We start from the raw sequence: 16,096 nt of genomic DNA on the forward strand, positions 1-16,096 counted from the left end.
TGAAAATTTAGGGGATTTGCCCAGCAGTGGGATACTGTCATAGGCTAAGAAAAAAATGGTTGAAAATGTAGCAGTAGAAAACTTGGTTAAAATTTTGGCCATATTACGAAAATCTAAATAAAATACTTTAGAAGTAAATACTGATATAAAAATTTAATACAAATTTAAGACTAAGGTAAGCGTTTACATAGTGGAATACGAGTTTTATCGACCTTTTCCAACGAAAACTTCTTGTCAGATATGAAGCACATCTTAGAGGTTTAGAATGTGTAGGCAGGTAGGTACGAGTACAAAACAGACATTCTGTTACATGTGTTCTTTGCCAGGCTTGTTTTTTGCTCCCGCGATAACGATGTAGTCATAATGCAAATAATAAGCGCCGTGCATTCTAACCATACAGCTAATCGGCTAGCTTACACATGTTAAGTAAGCTCATATAATTTGTATACTGTTTGTACTGTTTCACGATATCAAATGTAACAAACCTACACTGTGGCTAGTTAAATTAAACACGCTATAGGTAAAAAACTTAGTAAGTCACCTGTTGTATGTAGTTGTGACGTGTTCGAATAGAAATTTGTTTTGTTTGTGTGTGTCTTTTAAACATGTATTGTCTATTCGAACACGTCACAACTACACACAACAGGTGACTTACTTAAGTTTTTTACCTATAACACTATTCTAAAACTACAGTTTAACTCACGAATTTATGTTAATGATGGCAGAAAAACGTATATAAGGATTTATTGTAATAGAGAGATTTAAGTCTAAGAAAAGGCCTTAGTTTGACATCCAAAACAGATGGCGCTGTACTGCGCCATATGTTTTGCAGTCATGAATTGTCAATCGTTAAGTTTTGACAATCAGTTACCCAAAATGTATGGAGGTGTACAGCGCACGAAATTGTCTTGTCAAAAAAAATGTCCCAAAAATTTGTATGGAAATTGTAGTTTCCACTATGTCACGCTCATACAAGTGAAATATTTTTTCACACTGACTCGTGACTTAATGGAACGGACATTTTGAGACATCTTATTTTAATAAAAAATTGGATAGATTCATAATTCGAAGGTGCGTTTTTACTTTTGGTTTTAGATAGAATCTGTCTAAGCTCACTTTGCGCCGTATTGATCAAAGTGACGGAGTGTCACTATAAACATATTTTCATAGAAAAGAATTAACAAATAAATTAACTGCCAGACAAAACTTTCTACAAAACTTAGCACTTTATCTACCAGTTAAGCTTATTTGAACAGGACTTTATCTGGACATTGTGAAACAGGCCCTAAATAATACCACGACATGTCACGAACACCGACAGCCGTGAGTTAAACTATAGAATCATAACATCTGGCAGCTATTTCAAAACAGTTTCACATTAAAAAGAGGAAATCAAATTGGATGGAATTTGTATGTACTCGATAGCTACATTTGTACAATAAATCAATCTGATACAACTAAAACTAATGCGATATGAAGAGGTGAGACACGTTTTATGGCAGCGGATACAAATAAGCCTTGTACAGTCAAGGTATTTAATATCGACACGGACAAAGTGCCAAAAATATGTACACATTACTTTAATGTATGGGCAATATAGTCGTGTATACATATTTTTGGCACTTTGTCCATGTTGATATTTAATACCTTGATTGTACCACAGTATAAGGAAGGTGTCTTTTTAGACCCAGTAGTTCAACTTCGAACATTTCATATTTCTCTTCCGAAATTCAAAATTCGGACGCATTCGGTCGCCGAAGACGGTCCGCCCGGGCGCGCTCCGCCAAAAACATGCTTCGACCTGTTTAAATCTGTCGCGTCGTCATTTGTTTTTACCCGAGAATCGTTATTTTATTTTGTTCGAAGTTGGAGTACACGTTATAAATCGGTGTACACTGCTTGTACAATCAACGACAGAAGCTGCTTCAAATGACCATGCTACTTTAGAGTTCAGATCATTTTTGGCATTTTGCCCGTAACTTTTCTACCTGATTGTACAGTCAGTCTTTGAAAATATTGAGCATATATGAACTTTTTTATTAAAAAAAATTTGAAGACTTGATTCTCACAGATCCTGGTGTTTTTAAGTTCTTTCAACTCAAAATACAACAACTAGCATATTAGTTAAATCAAATTGTAGTTTCCACTAAGTCACGCTCATACAAGTGAAAACATTTTTCACAGTAAAACGTGACGTAATGGAACGGACATTTTGGGACATTTTTTTAATGGTAGGATGGAGAATGCTAATGATTCTGAGTAGAATGATTCCAAGTAAGTCCAGATTTGTTAGAATCAGGTTTTCAATATTTATTTTAGAATACACCCATTTACAACCTTGTCATCTTTCGTTAAGTTTCGTCTCGGCAAGATTATTAATGCAGATGAAGTTAACTGATAATTAATAGAAGTGCGCTCGAATGGATAACCTGCTCCTTTTTTGAAATCGGTTAAAAAGCGCTGATATGCTCAACATAATCTTCCACCAACTAACAGAATTACAGATTTAATGAACAATCCTTTGCCATCGTATTTTCTCGGAAACGTTCGTAATTGTTCGCGCACGTTCGTGCGTTTCCGTGTAAATACGATGGTAAATGATTATTCACTTCTGTATGACGTACAAAGCTTGCAAGTAATCTAGTATTAAACCTACTACTAACTCGATATTTTATTGTTATGGTAGTAGGTATCTACATTAAGTGTCCGTCCGTCCTTGAAATATATACAGAGAAATATAAACACCCTGTATAGTACAGGTGAAGGATCGAAGACTCTTCACTGCTCCGAAATCATACGCAGCGAGCTCGATGTGACATATCACATTAAATCGAACACAATAAAATATATTTTCACTCATAAATGCGGTTTTCATAATACAGCAAATAATCAATTGACGTTAATATTTAATTATAATAGCGAATATAATTTTTAAATATAAGTAATTACCATGACATCGTTAAATGAAAGTTACTTTAGGTCCCTATTTATTTTATTTAATCTCGATTTATTTCTAGAAGATCGTTTGAATACAAATTTTAATCTTAACTATCAGAACAAACAATACATTTTACATATACAGACGTAACTGCAGAAATCTTTACTCGAATGCTAGTGATATCATCGAGATATAATCAATATAGATGAATACAGCTATTTACAAGAGCTGTTACGAATGGAACGAACGAAAAATGAAAATATCTATGGATAATATACGAATGTTCGCATAATTTTAAACATTTGCATCGACATTCGCATTAGCATCAAATGAAGCGAATGTTTTGCGAATGCGAATGTGCGCAGTGTGTCCTGTCTCGTGGACGCGCGTGTGGGCAGCGCGCGCAAACTGTTTTCAAGTGACGCATTTTGACCAGTAGACAGCATTTTTCAACGGTATAACATCCCGTTCTACGGTAGCATATGTTTTATATACTAACAGTTTTTTTTTCTAATTAGGAATGATAATAACAACTACATATTCCCTAATATTCGCATTCGGACATTCGCATCTTGGACATTCGACATTCGTGAAATCCTGGTATGCTTGAAATTAACCAATAATAAAATGGCGGCTCTGACTGTATACCTATACATGTGTCACTCATGCAATGAAAGTTTCGTTCGTTACATTCGTGCTAGCTTCTGTGGAACGAGCTGTAAGTAACTGCAGAACAGAATATATCTCAGAAACATAATGCTGCCCGCCACTTGATTAAATAATACTAAGATATTCCACTAATAAGGATTTTAAGGGTTGCAACGTTATGACTCAGTTTCATTGGTCGATAACTCGGTCGATATACAGCATGCGGTAACTCTCCGCAGGCGGTAAGGTGGTATAACGACTAGCGAAACTCATAAGTCGATAGTTCGGTCGATAGTCGATATACAGCATGCGAGTGACTCTCCGCAGGCAGGCGGTAAGGTGGTATAACGACTAGCGAAACTCATAAGTCGATAGTTCGGTCGATAGTCGATATACAGCATGCGGTGACTCTCCGCAGGCGGTAAGGTGGTATAACGACTAGCGAAACTCATAAGTCGATAGTTCGGTCGATAGTCGATATACAGCATGCGATGACTCTCCGCAGGCGGTAAGGTGGTATAACGACTAGCGAAACTCATAAGTCGATAGTTCGGTCGATAGTCGATATACAGCATGCGGTGACTCTCCGCAGGCGGTAAGGTGGTATAACGACTAGCGAAACTCATAAGTCGATAGTTCGGTCGATAGTCGATATACAGCATGCGATGACTCTCCGCAGGCGGTAAGGTGGTATAACGACTAGCGAAACTCATAAGTCGATAGTTCGGTCGATAGTCGATATACAGCATGCGGTGACTCTCCGCAGGCGGTAAGGTGGTATAACGACTAGCGAAACTCATAAGTCGATAGTTCGGTCGATAGTCGATATACAGCATGCGATGACTCTCCGCAGGCGGTAAGGTGGTATAACGACTAGCGAAACTCATAAGTCGATAGTTCGGTCGATAGTCGATATACAGCATGCGAGTGACTCTCCGCAGGCGGTAAGGTGGTATAACGACTAGCGAAACTCATAAGTCGATAGTTCGGTCGATATACAGCATGCGGGTTACTCCCGCAGGCGGTAAGGTGGTATAACGACCAGTGAAACTCATAATGGCATGCGTTTTGGAAATCTCTCGCACCCCGCATACGGGCCCTATCGACCAATGAAACTGTGCCATTCGTATTTTATGGCGTTACTATCCTTATCATATCACATTTTGACTGACATATATACCATATTACCATTGACTTATATACTTCGTAAAGACGAGCCTTACGGGCACTACGAAGAGTGCCAGTGCCAGTTCGTTGCTGCGCAAATCGCGTTTGTATGAACTATTATACTATAATTATATGAATGAGCCCTATCTATGCATTTTACCATCTAGCATTTAAGCAGTGATGTAAACAATGAGACCAAGGGATACAGACCATTACGATATTATACCTTAACTCTAAGGTATTACGTACTAATATGAAATAAACGTTACGTGTTTATTCTACGCTTGGTACACTCCCTAAATAAGCCGATATAAATCTCTGGAGGCAGTAAATTAATTATTGTAAAATAAATATAATAATATAATTAGTAAAGTATCTGCACGGCCAAGGGATTCAAAACCAGTACCATTTCGTACTTTCTCACAGTGGCAATAATATTAGGTCCCTAACGAGTTTCATATTGTGTATTTGTGATGGCCATTACCGTATTTTATCATTGTATGTTGTCCCAATAAAGTGCCTCTCACTTTGATAAATCAATTTTACAGTACATATGGTACTACTTTCGCGTGCGGGAATGAGCACTTTCCGTTCATATGTCGAAACTTTAAAGAGCCATATGTACCGTAAAACGTTGTACGATACACGTGCGAATAGGTAATTCGCAACTCGTGTCGATTTAAGACACTCCCCTTCGGTCGTGTTTTAATTGATCCCCACTCGTTGTGAATTTCCTATTTTCTGCACTTGTATCGTAAATAACTATTTTGTCACTGTACAAAGGTACGAAATGGTACAGAAATTAAATTCAAGTCGATACCCAAAGAAAAAACCTCAATTCAGAAAATATCATAGTATTTGTGGATCGTGTATGTGCAGATTATAAAAATCCTATGCGTGGTCACTACATTTCTTAAATTAGATCTATATATTTCACTTTGTAAAAAAAATTTGGATCCAAACAATATAAATCAATTTATATATTTCAGTAGGGCTAAGATCGGCTCTTAATCATTTATCACCATGCCTGTCACGTTCTAACAAGTATATAAGTGCGAAAGTGACGCATGATATGACAGATGATAAAAATGCGACCATGATACCGCTGCAGCATATGATGGATAAGGCCGGAATAAAAAAAAATTAAGAGATGTCAGAGGGGCCGCTCTAGAGTATAACCATTTTATCTTTGGCATACACCTAATTTCTCAATTAGTTATTATGCCATTTACACTTATTCTGACAATAGTTTCAGTGCGAAGCACCATACCCCTTACCATACCAAAGGCACTCGTGCTACGGCAATCTAAATCCATGGCCACATGTATCATACTAGTTATGAAAGAGCCGGATTAGACTATCAATATTATTGATACTCGTGTGTCAATACTATTGTGGACGAGAAACTTACGGCGTTATTCATAAACGCTTTACTGGCCTGAATTAGGTATGAATCGTTTGTCTTTATCTGTCATTTTGACTTCTGTATTTGTCAGACAGGGATAAAACATAATTTAACTAAATCAGGCCCGTAAAGTCTTATGAATAAGGGGGTAAGTTTTTTTCCGCTTTAATAACAGTATCGCGTGATGATAATCTGATCATGATATATTAGCAGTCTAATGGTGCCTAAGCTATTTATATTTTAAAATAGACAGCAATTATTCAAATATAAGATTACATTAATATGAATCGATTAGTTTTTTTAATGAATGATTGTGAGAGAGCTAACCTAACCTGTCTTATTTTTTAGCTCCGAACCAACAGTACGTTATACCATAATTTCATGGTAAAAGACATTAAATTGTAAATAAATGAAATAATATACTGTCGGACGTCAGTGTACGGGTGTCTTAATAGATGCAAGATACATATTTAAGTGAATTCGGTAAATATCGAGCTTATCTTTTATACGCATTATCATAGTGGGGTATCTCTCAGACTAATGCTAATCTTTACCTATTTACGAGCCAAGGAATTCCTTTTTATATGTAAGTTAACTTCCTTGGGGTAACTTTTTTATGAACTATTTCAATACTTTTACTGGTCACATCCAGTGCTGTCATTACAAGTGATAAAAATGACTTCGTAGTGTTTATTGATGATTTAGTTTTTTTGTATGTTACAGCACCGCAAATGTGCGGTTGAAAGGATAGACAAACTTATATAGGTTGCAGGAACAAAGATACAGTTTAATTACGAACACAGTAGTTATAGAAAAAAATACATTTAAAATCATTTTTAAAAGTTAAAAAAAAATGCGTACTGTCAGCAGTCCCATCATAAGATATTCAAACATTATTAACGCATTGCCACTGTAGTTTATTATTGTGATAATTACACAAAAATAGATACATAATATGAAAGAATAATATAATAATAGATAATTGATAGTAACGTTATAATATTGATGTAACGTAAACTATCGCGTACGTGAGCCCTTAACCTACATTAGAATATAATAAGTGAATTATTAATTAATAATATCGATTAACATATATTAACAACATATTATTGTAATACAAGGACTAGGGTTATGTGCACATTTATATATCCAATACATCTCCTACACACTTACAGCTACTTATAAGATTAACGTGGAGGGGGCACCATCAGTATTAATGACAACATTATTTACTGACGGTGTGCGCCCGCTAAACGCTTTACAGATTGCTAGTAAAATACATGACATTGAAAATAAGTACTAAGCCTCGGTATACAACTCACACGTACCATTGAAAATGAGTCTTATATGTATTGAAGAGATTTAGTATTATATTTCAAGTGAATGTATTTTGAATGACAACCCGTTTGTTTATATATTTAATGAGATGTTCCGGTATTAAGATAGCATAATCATGGATAACTCATTATCACAAAAAATTATAAAAACCACACCGCCTAATTTTGCTCGTAAGTTGATTAACAAAATAAACTTAACTAAAATTGTTTTGGTATTTTTTTTTCTAACGCGCTTGATATTGTTGTTTACCAAAGATTAGACCACAGCTTAAGAGTCCGCAGCAAGCTCGGCGAATTTCACCTTCCTATGCAAACGGATTATCGTTTTTTTTTAAAACTAAGTGTTGGATTGTAATGGAACTGCACATACAATGACATGAGGTATATCTATGTTCGAAATTATTTTAAATAGCTCCAGCATATAAAACAAACTATTTATTTTTTATGAAAAACTTCTATCTGAAACTACATAAACTAATTACAGGCATAGATATACCTTATCCTATTGTAAGTACAAAGTTTCAGAGCAGCTTAGCTAGTCGTTTTAAAATGAGAGCGTTCGTTTGTATGGAGAACGGAGCTTGCTGGAGACTCTAAAACTAGTAAATAAATTACAAAAAAGTAATAAAACAGTCACATTCTGACTTTTCTTAATAGTCCTCGACGTAAAAAGGGTTTATTTACTCATCAGAAGGAGACATAAGTTTGTAAAGGGTCAACTCGCTTGTTACACCGCTGGATCTGCAAGTAACCTCAAGGTTCTGCCACCGAAGTGCCATAAAATAAACATCAGCTTGGTCTAAAGATGCCACCGAAATAAAAAATGAGCATAAACAATCGGGCGTGGCAATAATTCTTTAACCCATGGAGTGCTCAACGCACGTGTCTTTCAGCTAGCGGGGAGTTTCCACAAGCATGGCTTTTAGAATTTCCGAAATTCCTTTTGGTAACTGCGGTAACCGAATGCATTATGTGCCTCGATAGGTAACTAATAGCTTCTGGCTATTAGTTACCAATCGAGGTTATAATGTATTAGTTTTCCACCCAGTCGCTGACAAGCCACATCCTTTTACGTGCAAGTAACCGCTTAATACGAAGGTTTTTCCACCGAAATGATACAAAAGTATCATCGGCCTGAAGGTGCCAGTGAAATCAAACTTAAGAGCAAAAGTACCAGGGCGTGTCAGCTCCTCAACCCACGGAGTGTCCGTCGTGACTCCGCCTGTTGTCTCTAGGCTCGCGGGGGGTGTCCACGACCATGGAGTGCCGTTTGGGGTCTTCGGGCTTCCTTCGGGTGATCACGGCGTCCGTCGGCTCGGACACGCGCCGGTCGAGGTTGGCGTGCCCGAGGCCTGCTGGAAAAAGGTATGTATGTTATATATTTTGCCGGTAGGAAAGGCGGCAAATTTGAAAAGTGGGCGTAAGGTATATTTGGATAATTTAATTGCCATAAAACTAGTGTTATTATATTAAATAGTCACTGGAAAACGTAACCATGGCCATGCATGACAAGAAAAAGTTGATACATCCTACATCAATCATTGCGATACCCTGCCGATATTTAGAAAATTTGTCATTTCACAAACCGTCATCAAACCGAACGCCTTTTTAGGGTTCCGTAGCCAAATGGCAAAAAACGGAACCCTTATAGATTCGTCATGTCACAGCCACTTTTTTCCGAAACTATAAGAGCTATACTGTTCAAACTTGGTAAGTAGATGTATTCTATGAACCGCATTAAGATTTTCACACAAAAATAGAAAAAAAAAAACAATAAATTTTGGGGGTACTTAGAACTGAAACTCAAAAAATCTTTTTTCATCAAACCCATACGTGTGGGGTATCTATGGATAGGTCTTCAAAAATGATATTGAGGTTTCTAATATCATTTTTTTCTAAACTGAATAGTTTGCGCGAGAGACACTTCCAAAGTGGTAAAATGTGTCCCCCTCCCCCTGTAACTTCTAAAATAACAGAATGATAAAACTAAAAAAAAATATATGATATACATTACCATGCAAACTTCCACCGAAAATTGGTTTGAACGAGGTCTAATAAGTAGTTTTTTTTTAATACGTCATAAATGGTACGGAACCCTTCATGGGCGAGTCCGACTCGCACTTGGCCGCTTTTTTAGGGTTTCGTAGTCACCCAGAAATCCGAAAAAAGGAGTTCGTATCCGTGATGGTTAGTGCTAGAAAGCTGCAATTTGGCATGGATACATGAATCACGCATGGCGACAGAACGGTAAAATAAAAAGTAGAACGAATATTTTTTTAGGGTACCTCTCATACAAAATGTTCTTTTTTTAATTCGCTTTAACCCAGTGGTGTGGGGTATCGTTGGATAGGTCTTTCAAAACGAATACAAACAATTTTTTGATAAAGTTAATATTATCGGCAATAATCGCTCGGAAACAAAAAAAATATTCCCCACTCCCCGCTCTAACTTTTGAACCATGGGTCCAAAAATATGAAAAGAAAATCGTGAAACAAAATTCAATGAAAACTATAGCGAGCATCTAGCCGTTTTTGAGTTAATGCAAAAAAAATATCTTCATAGTAAAAAGACGTACAAAGCGCTGCGAAGGCCCTTAGTCCTTTATGCTTGCAATGTACAGTCAGCGTCAAATAATTAGTAGCAGTCAATGTGGCCAAATAGTTCGGCACACCATATATTAAGTATGGTGTACCGAACTATTTGGCCACATTGACTGCTACTAAGTATTTGACGCTGACTGTACATGATATTTAAAAATAGTCCCCGTTTATCTTGTTCTGATAGAATGGTAACTACGAACCCCTACACTGAGCATAGCCCTTGGGAGCATGCTCTTGGCCGATTTTTTATTGCATATATTTAAGAAGTTTGTCCGTGTGGCGTAGAAGTTAGGGTGGTAGCCGCGAACGCTGCAGACGCCGGTCCGGATGCGTCCTCACCTTGTCCCTGCGAGCCCGTGAAGGAGCCCTGGCGCCGCAGGGGCTGCGTCGGAGCCTCCGCGGGCAGGTAGGTCTGGAACGACGGCCGGTTCTGCGCCGCCTCCATAATGGAACCTGTGGAAAAACCAATATTAAATTAATAGGCATTAGTCGCTACGCAAAAATGTTAACAGTACTTTACCGCATTAGTGCGATAATTATCACATTACGTAACTATGTCGAAAATTTAAGTAAAAAAAGTACGATACATGTGCGAATAGTCAATTCGCAACTCCTGTCGATTTAAAACACTCCCTTCGGTCGTGTTTTAATTTCTTCCCACTCATTGCGAATTTCCTATTTTCCACACTTGTATCGTGATGTACTATTTTGATACCATATTTGGAAGCAGGCAAATATAACGGCTTCGTACTCTTCGTAGCCTAGTCAGTAGTGATTTAGTTTACGAAGTAGATGGTCCTGGGTTCAAATGCCGATAAGGCATGACTTAATTAACATAGCATACCTTTTTCCGTTTAAATAAGCACCTACATCAAATAATTGTATGTTTTTTTGTGCCATTGCATAATTTACTTTACAGTACATATGGTGCTACTTTACCGCACTAGTGCGAAAATTAGCATATTACGTTACTGTGTCGAACATTTAAAGGGCCATATGTACTGTAAAACGTTGTACGATACATGTGCGAATAGGCAATTACTATTACAGTACATATGGTGCTACTTTACCGCACTAGTGCGAAAATTAGCATATTACGTTACTGTGTCGAACATTTAACCTTTTGGCCGCCGGACCCTGTCCGCCAAGACGCTTACAAAATGCATAAGTTCACCGGTGGACACTTAAGAGTGTTGCTATTTGTACAATACCTATGCTTTAGTTCATATTCTGTGAGATGATGGATGCTAAGCCTTCAACTGTTGTTGTGTAGTTTTACGCTGTTAATTTATATAATTTCATGACGTATTGTTTGCGACTGTAATGTTATGGAAATATGTTCGAAAAAATATATATATATATTTAAGTTAAAAATAGATTCAAACCTAAACTAGAAGCAATCACGGTATTCTATACTAGTTTTTTGTAACACAAACTTACATCGGCAGCAGGATGTACCTATGTGATTCTTAGGTAGTCAACTAACAAGAGGATAATAGACATATAAATAAAATAAAAAACATATAAATAATTATATATATTTTTTATAAATCATCATCTGTATAAGCCAGCAATCTATTTCTAATTATTAATCTAATCTAGGTATACTTATAGATATGACGGGTACCTAATGATTCTCCGAAAATTAATTCGCAGATTATAGATTAATTTGCAGTTAGTATTTTCCTTGTGATAGTATGGTGAAAAGTGTTGTTTCTCTCAATGGCAAGGTTTGTTTAACTCGCATGCCTTGAAATCCTCACAACGCTCAAGATTCCGCTTTTCGAACCTAATTTTCAATTTTGTAATCTTAACGATTGCTCGGTATGAGTATTAGCGTGAGAGGTTAACAACTACTTTGGCCACTTGTAAAACAAACAAACAATTTCAATTTAAAAAAATATATATATAAAAAAAAAAAACAATTGTTTATGTAAATGGGATACTTAGTTTTAATTACATATCCAGAATATATAAAGTATTGTTTTGTATAGTCATAGTATACAAAGTAATAGTAACAACAAGAATCATTACATTACAAAACGTAGATAATTATAATACGAGATTAATAATCAAATTAAGTATAAATATAACATCACGAACCATATCAATATCGGGGCAAGTTGCACTAGGTTTAAAACCTAGCTTAAAACATACGAATATAATAGATGTATACATAATCTTTCAAATCGACGTTAAATGGTATTAGGGAAACTTGCCCTGAATATTGACAGTTGAAGATTTTTAATACACATATTAAAAATAATTTTGAATATTTAATATTCAAAATTAATTCAATTTTACCTTTGGTAGGTTTGCCATTTTTTATTTCACTTGAATATACAGAAAGCCACGAAAATGTAAAAAAAAAAATACTAACACCATCATTTAAAGTCTTAAATTTTTAGCAATTTGTTTTAGCAACATCACTTCTGAATAAATATCCTGGAGTTGAAGTATTCTTTTTATTCGGTCGTCCTTGTCAGAATATTTTTTCCGTGTTTTTTCTGGCGCTGCACCTGCATTGATTCGACTTATTTCTGATTTATTCACAAGTGTCTCCTTCATTAATTCGTTAACAAGGACATGAAAGCCGGGATGGTACTTATCTATCATCATATTAATTTTATGGTGCCAGGCTTCTGCTGAATTTTGGGTTCTTGGGATATTATTATTATTTCATAAATGGCAGCCCCAAAAGTGAGGACTATACCTAGGCTGGCTGGTTGGTGTCCCACTTATATAATTTCCATCGAACCACTGGGCTATCTTTTTGCTATCAGGATCGGTAATTTTTTCCAACAATTTTGCATAATATGTTGGAATCAGTGAGGTTTCAATATAACTAAGGGCCAATAGGCATTTCACTTCATTATTGAAAATGCTGTCACTTCCATATTTCGTGACTAAACCATTTGATTGCACCTGCCGATATAGGATCTGCCCGAGATGAAAATTACAACCTTGTAATATGATGTGATCGAAATTTGAGCGTATACTTAATATAGCGGCTTTTTCGAAGTCCAAAATACATATTTTTGGCGTCATGTTGATGTGATTTTCTGCTCCATATTCCGATATCAATTCAAGCATAACATCGTATGTTCTTTTATCCTTATTGGAACACAGGCAAAACAATAATGGGAATGTTTTGCGATTATCAGAGTGTATATTCTCATGTATCGTATAAAGCTGTTTAAATATTGATGGCACAATTTTAAAAGTACCATCTAAAAGCCAGTAATCTGCTTGGCTTAAAGCAGTCATCATATCTAAAGTAGACATTAGTACAATTCTTTTGGTTTCATCAAACTGGCGGTCTTTTATTATGAAATTTTCTTGGAAGAGAGTTGTATATTGTTCGTTGATTTCGAAATAATAAATTTTCAGGTTCTTCTATTTGATAAAATTTCGTTCTTTCTCGGTAAATAATTTGTTTCAACGACGACGACGATGGTAAATTTTCTATGATATCTAAGGAACTACTAGCAATTTGATTTTGCAGGATTTTATAAGGCTTGCTAGGAAAACTTTACACGATTTTCAATTTATGCTTGAAATCTGCAATTTTTTTGCGTAGTGGGTTTGGGCCATGATTATGTGTTCCTGTAGTTTTCGTCACAATATGTTCATTACTTTGAAGATTCAAAATCGTTTCAGTACACGAACTGCACTTGTAAACATTGTCGCGGTACATCTCGCATCTCCAATAATATTTATCAGATTGCACTTTATTTTTTTCAAACGTAAATCCATCCAGGTACAATTTCAAACCTCCTCTCTCACTTTTGAATAATTCACATTTAGACATGATTTAAAACGTTACTGGTTCACAATTAGCTTTACTTCACTTATAATGACGAACAAGAAAATGTATTTGATAAAAATGTGGGTAATTATTAACCTATTCCTTTAAATATTATCTACCCGCGACCCTACCTACACTAAAAACGAACTACGTTTCGTTACAGCTAAATGTGAACATGATTATTAATTCAAGCAATTGTGTGAGGTTTTTAGTCTATCGAGTATTAGAAAACTTAAACATTCTGAAATTTTAGTACAAACAACTTTTTGAATTTATTGACTGCCGTAGGTTTTTTTTACACATTTATTTAGTGTAGGAATGGGAGCGCTCTTTGAGAAGGGCTCCATAGACCTTCCAACAAATCCCATGCCATTTTCGGTACATTGCTGAATAAGTAGAAGCAACAAATTTTATTACTGACTTCATTCCCAGAAGGAGGAGAATACAGATCTGTATTCGGTTGTGGCTATGTTTTTCTTGTTCACTGATTACTCCGAGACCCGTGGTTCGATATCAGTAATATTTTTTTTTTTTTTTCGAAAGTAGGTACCTCCAAAGTGGTCCCATATTAATCTGGTTTTGATCTGATTATGGAATCCATGAGGAATTGAGGGAACTCTTCAGTTTTTAATGGAATGTGTATGGTGTTTTGGGTGTTTTCTTAAGAAACTCGAGCATTTTCTCTCGAAAACCACCAATTTGAGTTTGACACTAGATATTCGTTAACGTCTTAGTAACTTACTTTTTGTACATATACTTAACGCATCCTATACTTTTTTTAAAAAACCGGCCAAGAGCATGTCGGGCCATACTCAGAGTAGGGTTCCGTAGTTACTATTCCATCACAATAAGCTAAACTGGAGCTTAAAGTATAGTAGATTGTAAAGCAAGGGATGAACTGTGAATGTACGTCTTTTTACTATGACTTATTTACTATTTGTGATAACTCAAAAACAGCTAAACTGATCATGTTCGCTATAGTTTTCATTTAATGTCTTTCTTAAGCTATACTTCCACGATTATTTTCATATTTTATTGACCTACGGTTCAAAAGTTAGAGGGGGGGACACACATTTTCTTTTCTTTCGGAGCGTTTATCTCCGAATATATTCACTTTATCAAAAAAAGTTTTGGAAGACCTTTCCAACGATACCCCACACTGTAGGGTTAAAGCAAAAAAAAAATGAACCCCCCCCCCCCCTTTACGTGTAGGGGAGGTACCGTATAAGAAAATTTTTTTAGATTTTATTGTACGACTTTGTCGGCTTGATTGATTTATATATCCATGCCAAATTTCAGCTTTCTAGCACTAACCATCACGGATACGAACTCCTTTTTTAGGATTTCTAGTTGACTACGGAACCCTAAAAAGGATAATATTTTATTTCATCCTTTTTGAAGTCGTTTTCTTTCTTTTGTAAAAAAAATATATATTTCGGAAATAACGATGTATAAAATGTGAAACGTTATTCGACTAAACATTCCTTAAACGAAAAGATTACTCTGCCAAATGAAAATCGTCCAATAGTATTTCTGCTAATTATCGTTAATCTGCGAATTAATTTTCGGAGAATCATTAGGTACGCCAATCTACGAACACTTAAGACGTGCGCTTTAATGAAAAGTTCAGAAGTAGAATACCGTCGGGGGAGTCCTAGGCAGACCTTCAGAACTGCTCTTTGTGCTCGCTCTAAAGTGATTAAAGTTGATTTAGCAGAACCACCCCGAGTATACAATAGCTTAAAATAGACTGACACAGAGCCAAATATACAACTCTAAGCAGGTGAAAGTCCCGTAAAAGTTTCATAGTGTATATAAGTTTGCGAACCCTACCAGACGTCGCTGAAATAATTCTGTGGCCCTAGTGAAAAAGGGTACAAGTCTCTGGCAGCGCAGGTGTAAAGGGGTGTAAGTTCCACGTAACACTTATGCCCTAAACTGCCAGAGACTTGTACCCTTTTTCACTAGGGCCACAGATATGTTTTTTAAAGTTAAGGTTCTCGTCGACTATAAACTATAACGCCTAAGTATCTGAGTGAACTGGTTCTATTTATACCGTCACAGGGGCACGCAGAGGTAGGCGGTGTTATGCAAGTGTGGATTTTAAGACAAGAAAAGGCAGGTGGAGGACATGATGCCATAATAATCTATGACTTGACGAACTCTTCTGCAATCTGCATTGGGGCTCGTATG

At 36.1% G+C, this 16,096-nt stretch overlaps 1 protein-coding gene across 3 annotated transcripts in view; it reads right to left on the reverse strand.

Annotated features, from left to right (window-relative positions):
• Window positions 1-259: 259 nt before the first annotated feature.
• The window catches only part of LOC133524474 (rab GTPase-activating protein 1-like), a 98,780-nt gene continuing 82,943 nt past the window's right edge, over window positions 260-16,096 (reverse strand). For all 3 annotated transcript variants that reach the window (XM_061860522.1, XM_061860533.1, XM_061860514.1), the window contains 2 exons: window positions 10,435-10,548; window positions 260-8,850 (listed from right to left, as the gene is read on the reverse strand). In XM_061860522.1, the coding sequence (XP_061716506.1) occupies window positions 8,687-8,850; window positions 10,435-10,548 (278 nt within the window). In that variant the 3' untranslated portion in view covers window positions 260-8,686. The remainder of the gene's footprint in view (window positions 8,851-10,434; window positions 10,549-16,096) is intronic.

This window comes from Cydia pomonella, chromosome 1, assembly GCF_033807575.1.
Source record: "Cydia pomonella isolate Wapato2018A chromosome 1, ilCydPomo1, whole genome shotgun sequence".
NCBI classification, from domain to species: Eukaryota; Metazoa; Arthropoda; class Insecta; order Lepidoptera; family Tortricidae; genus Cydia; species Cydia pomonella.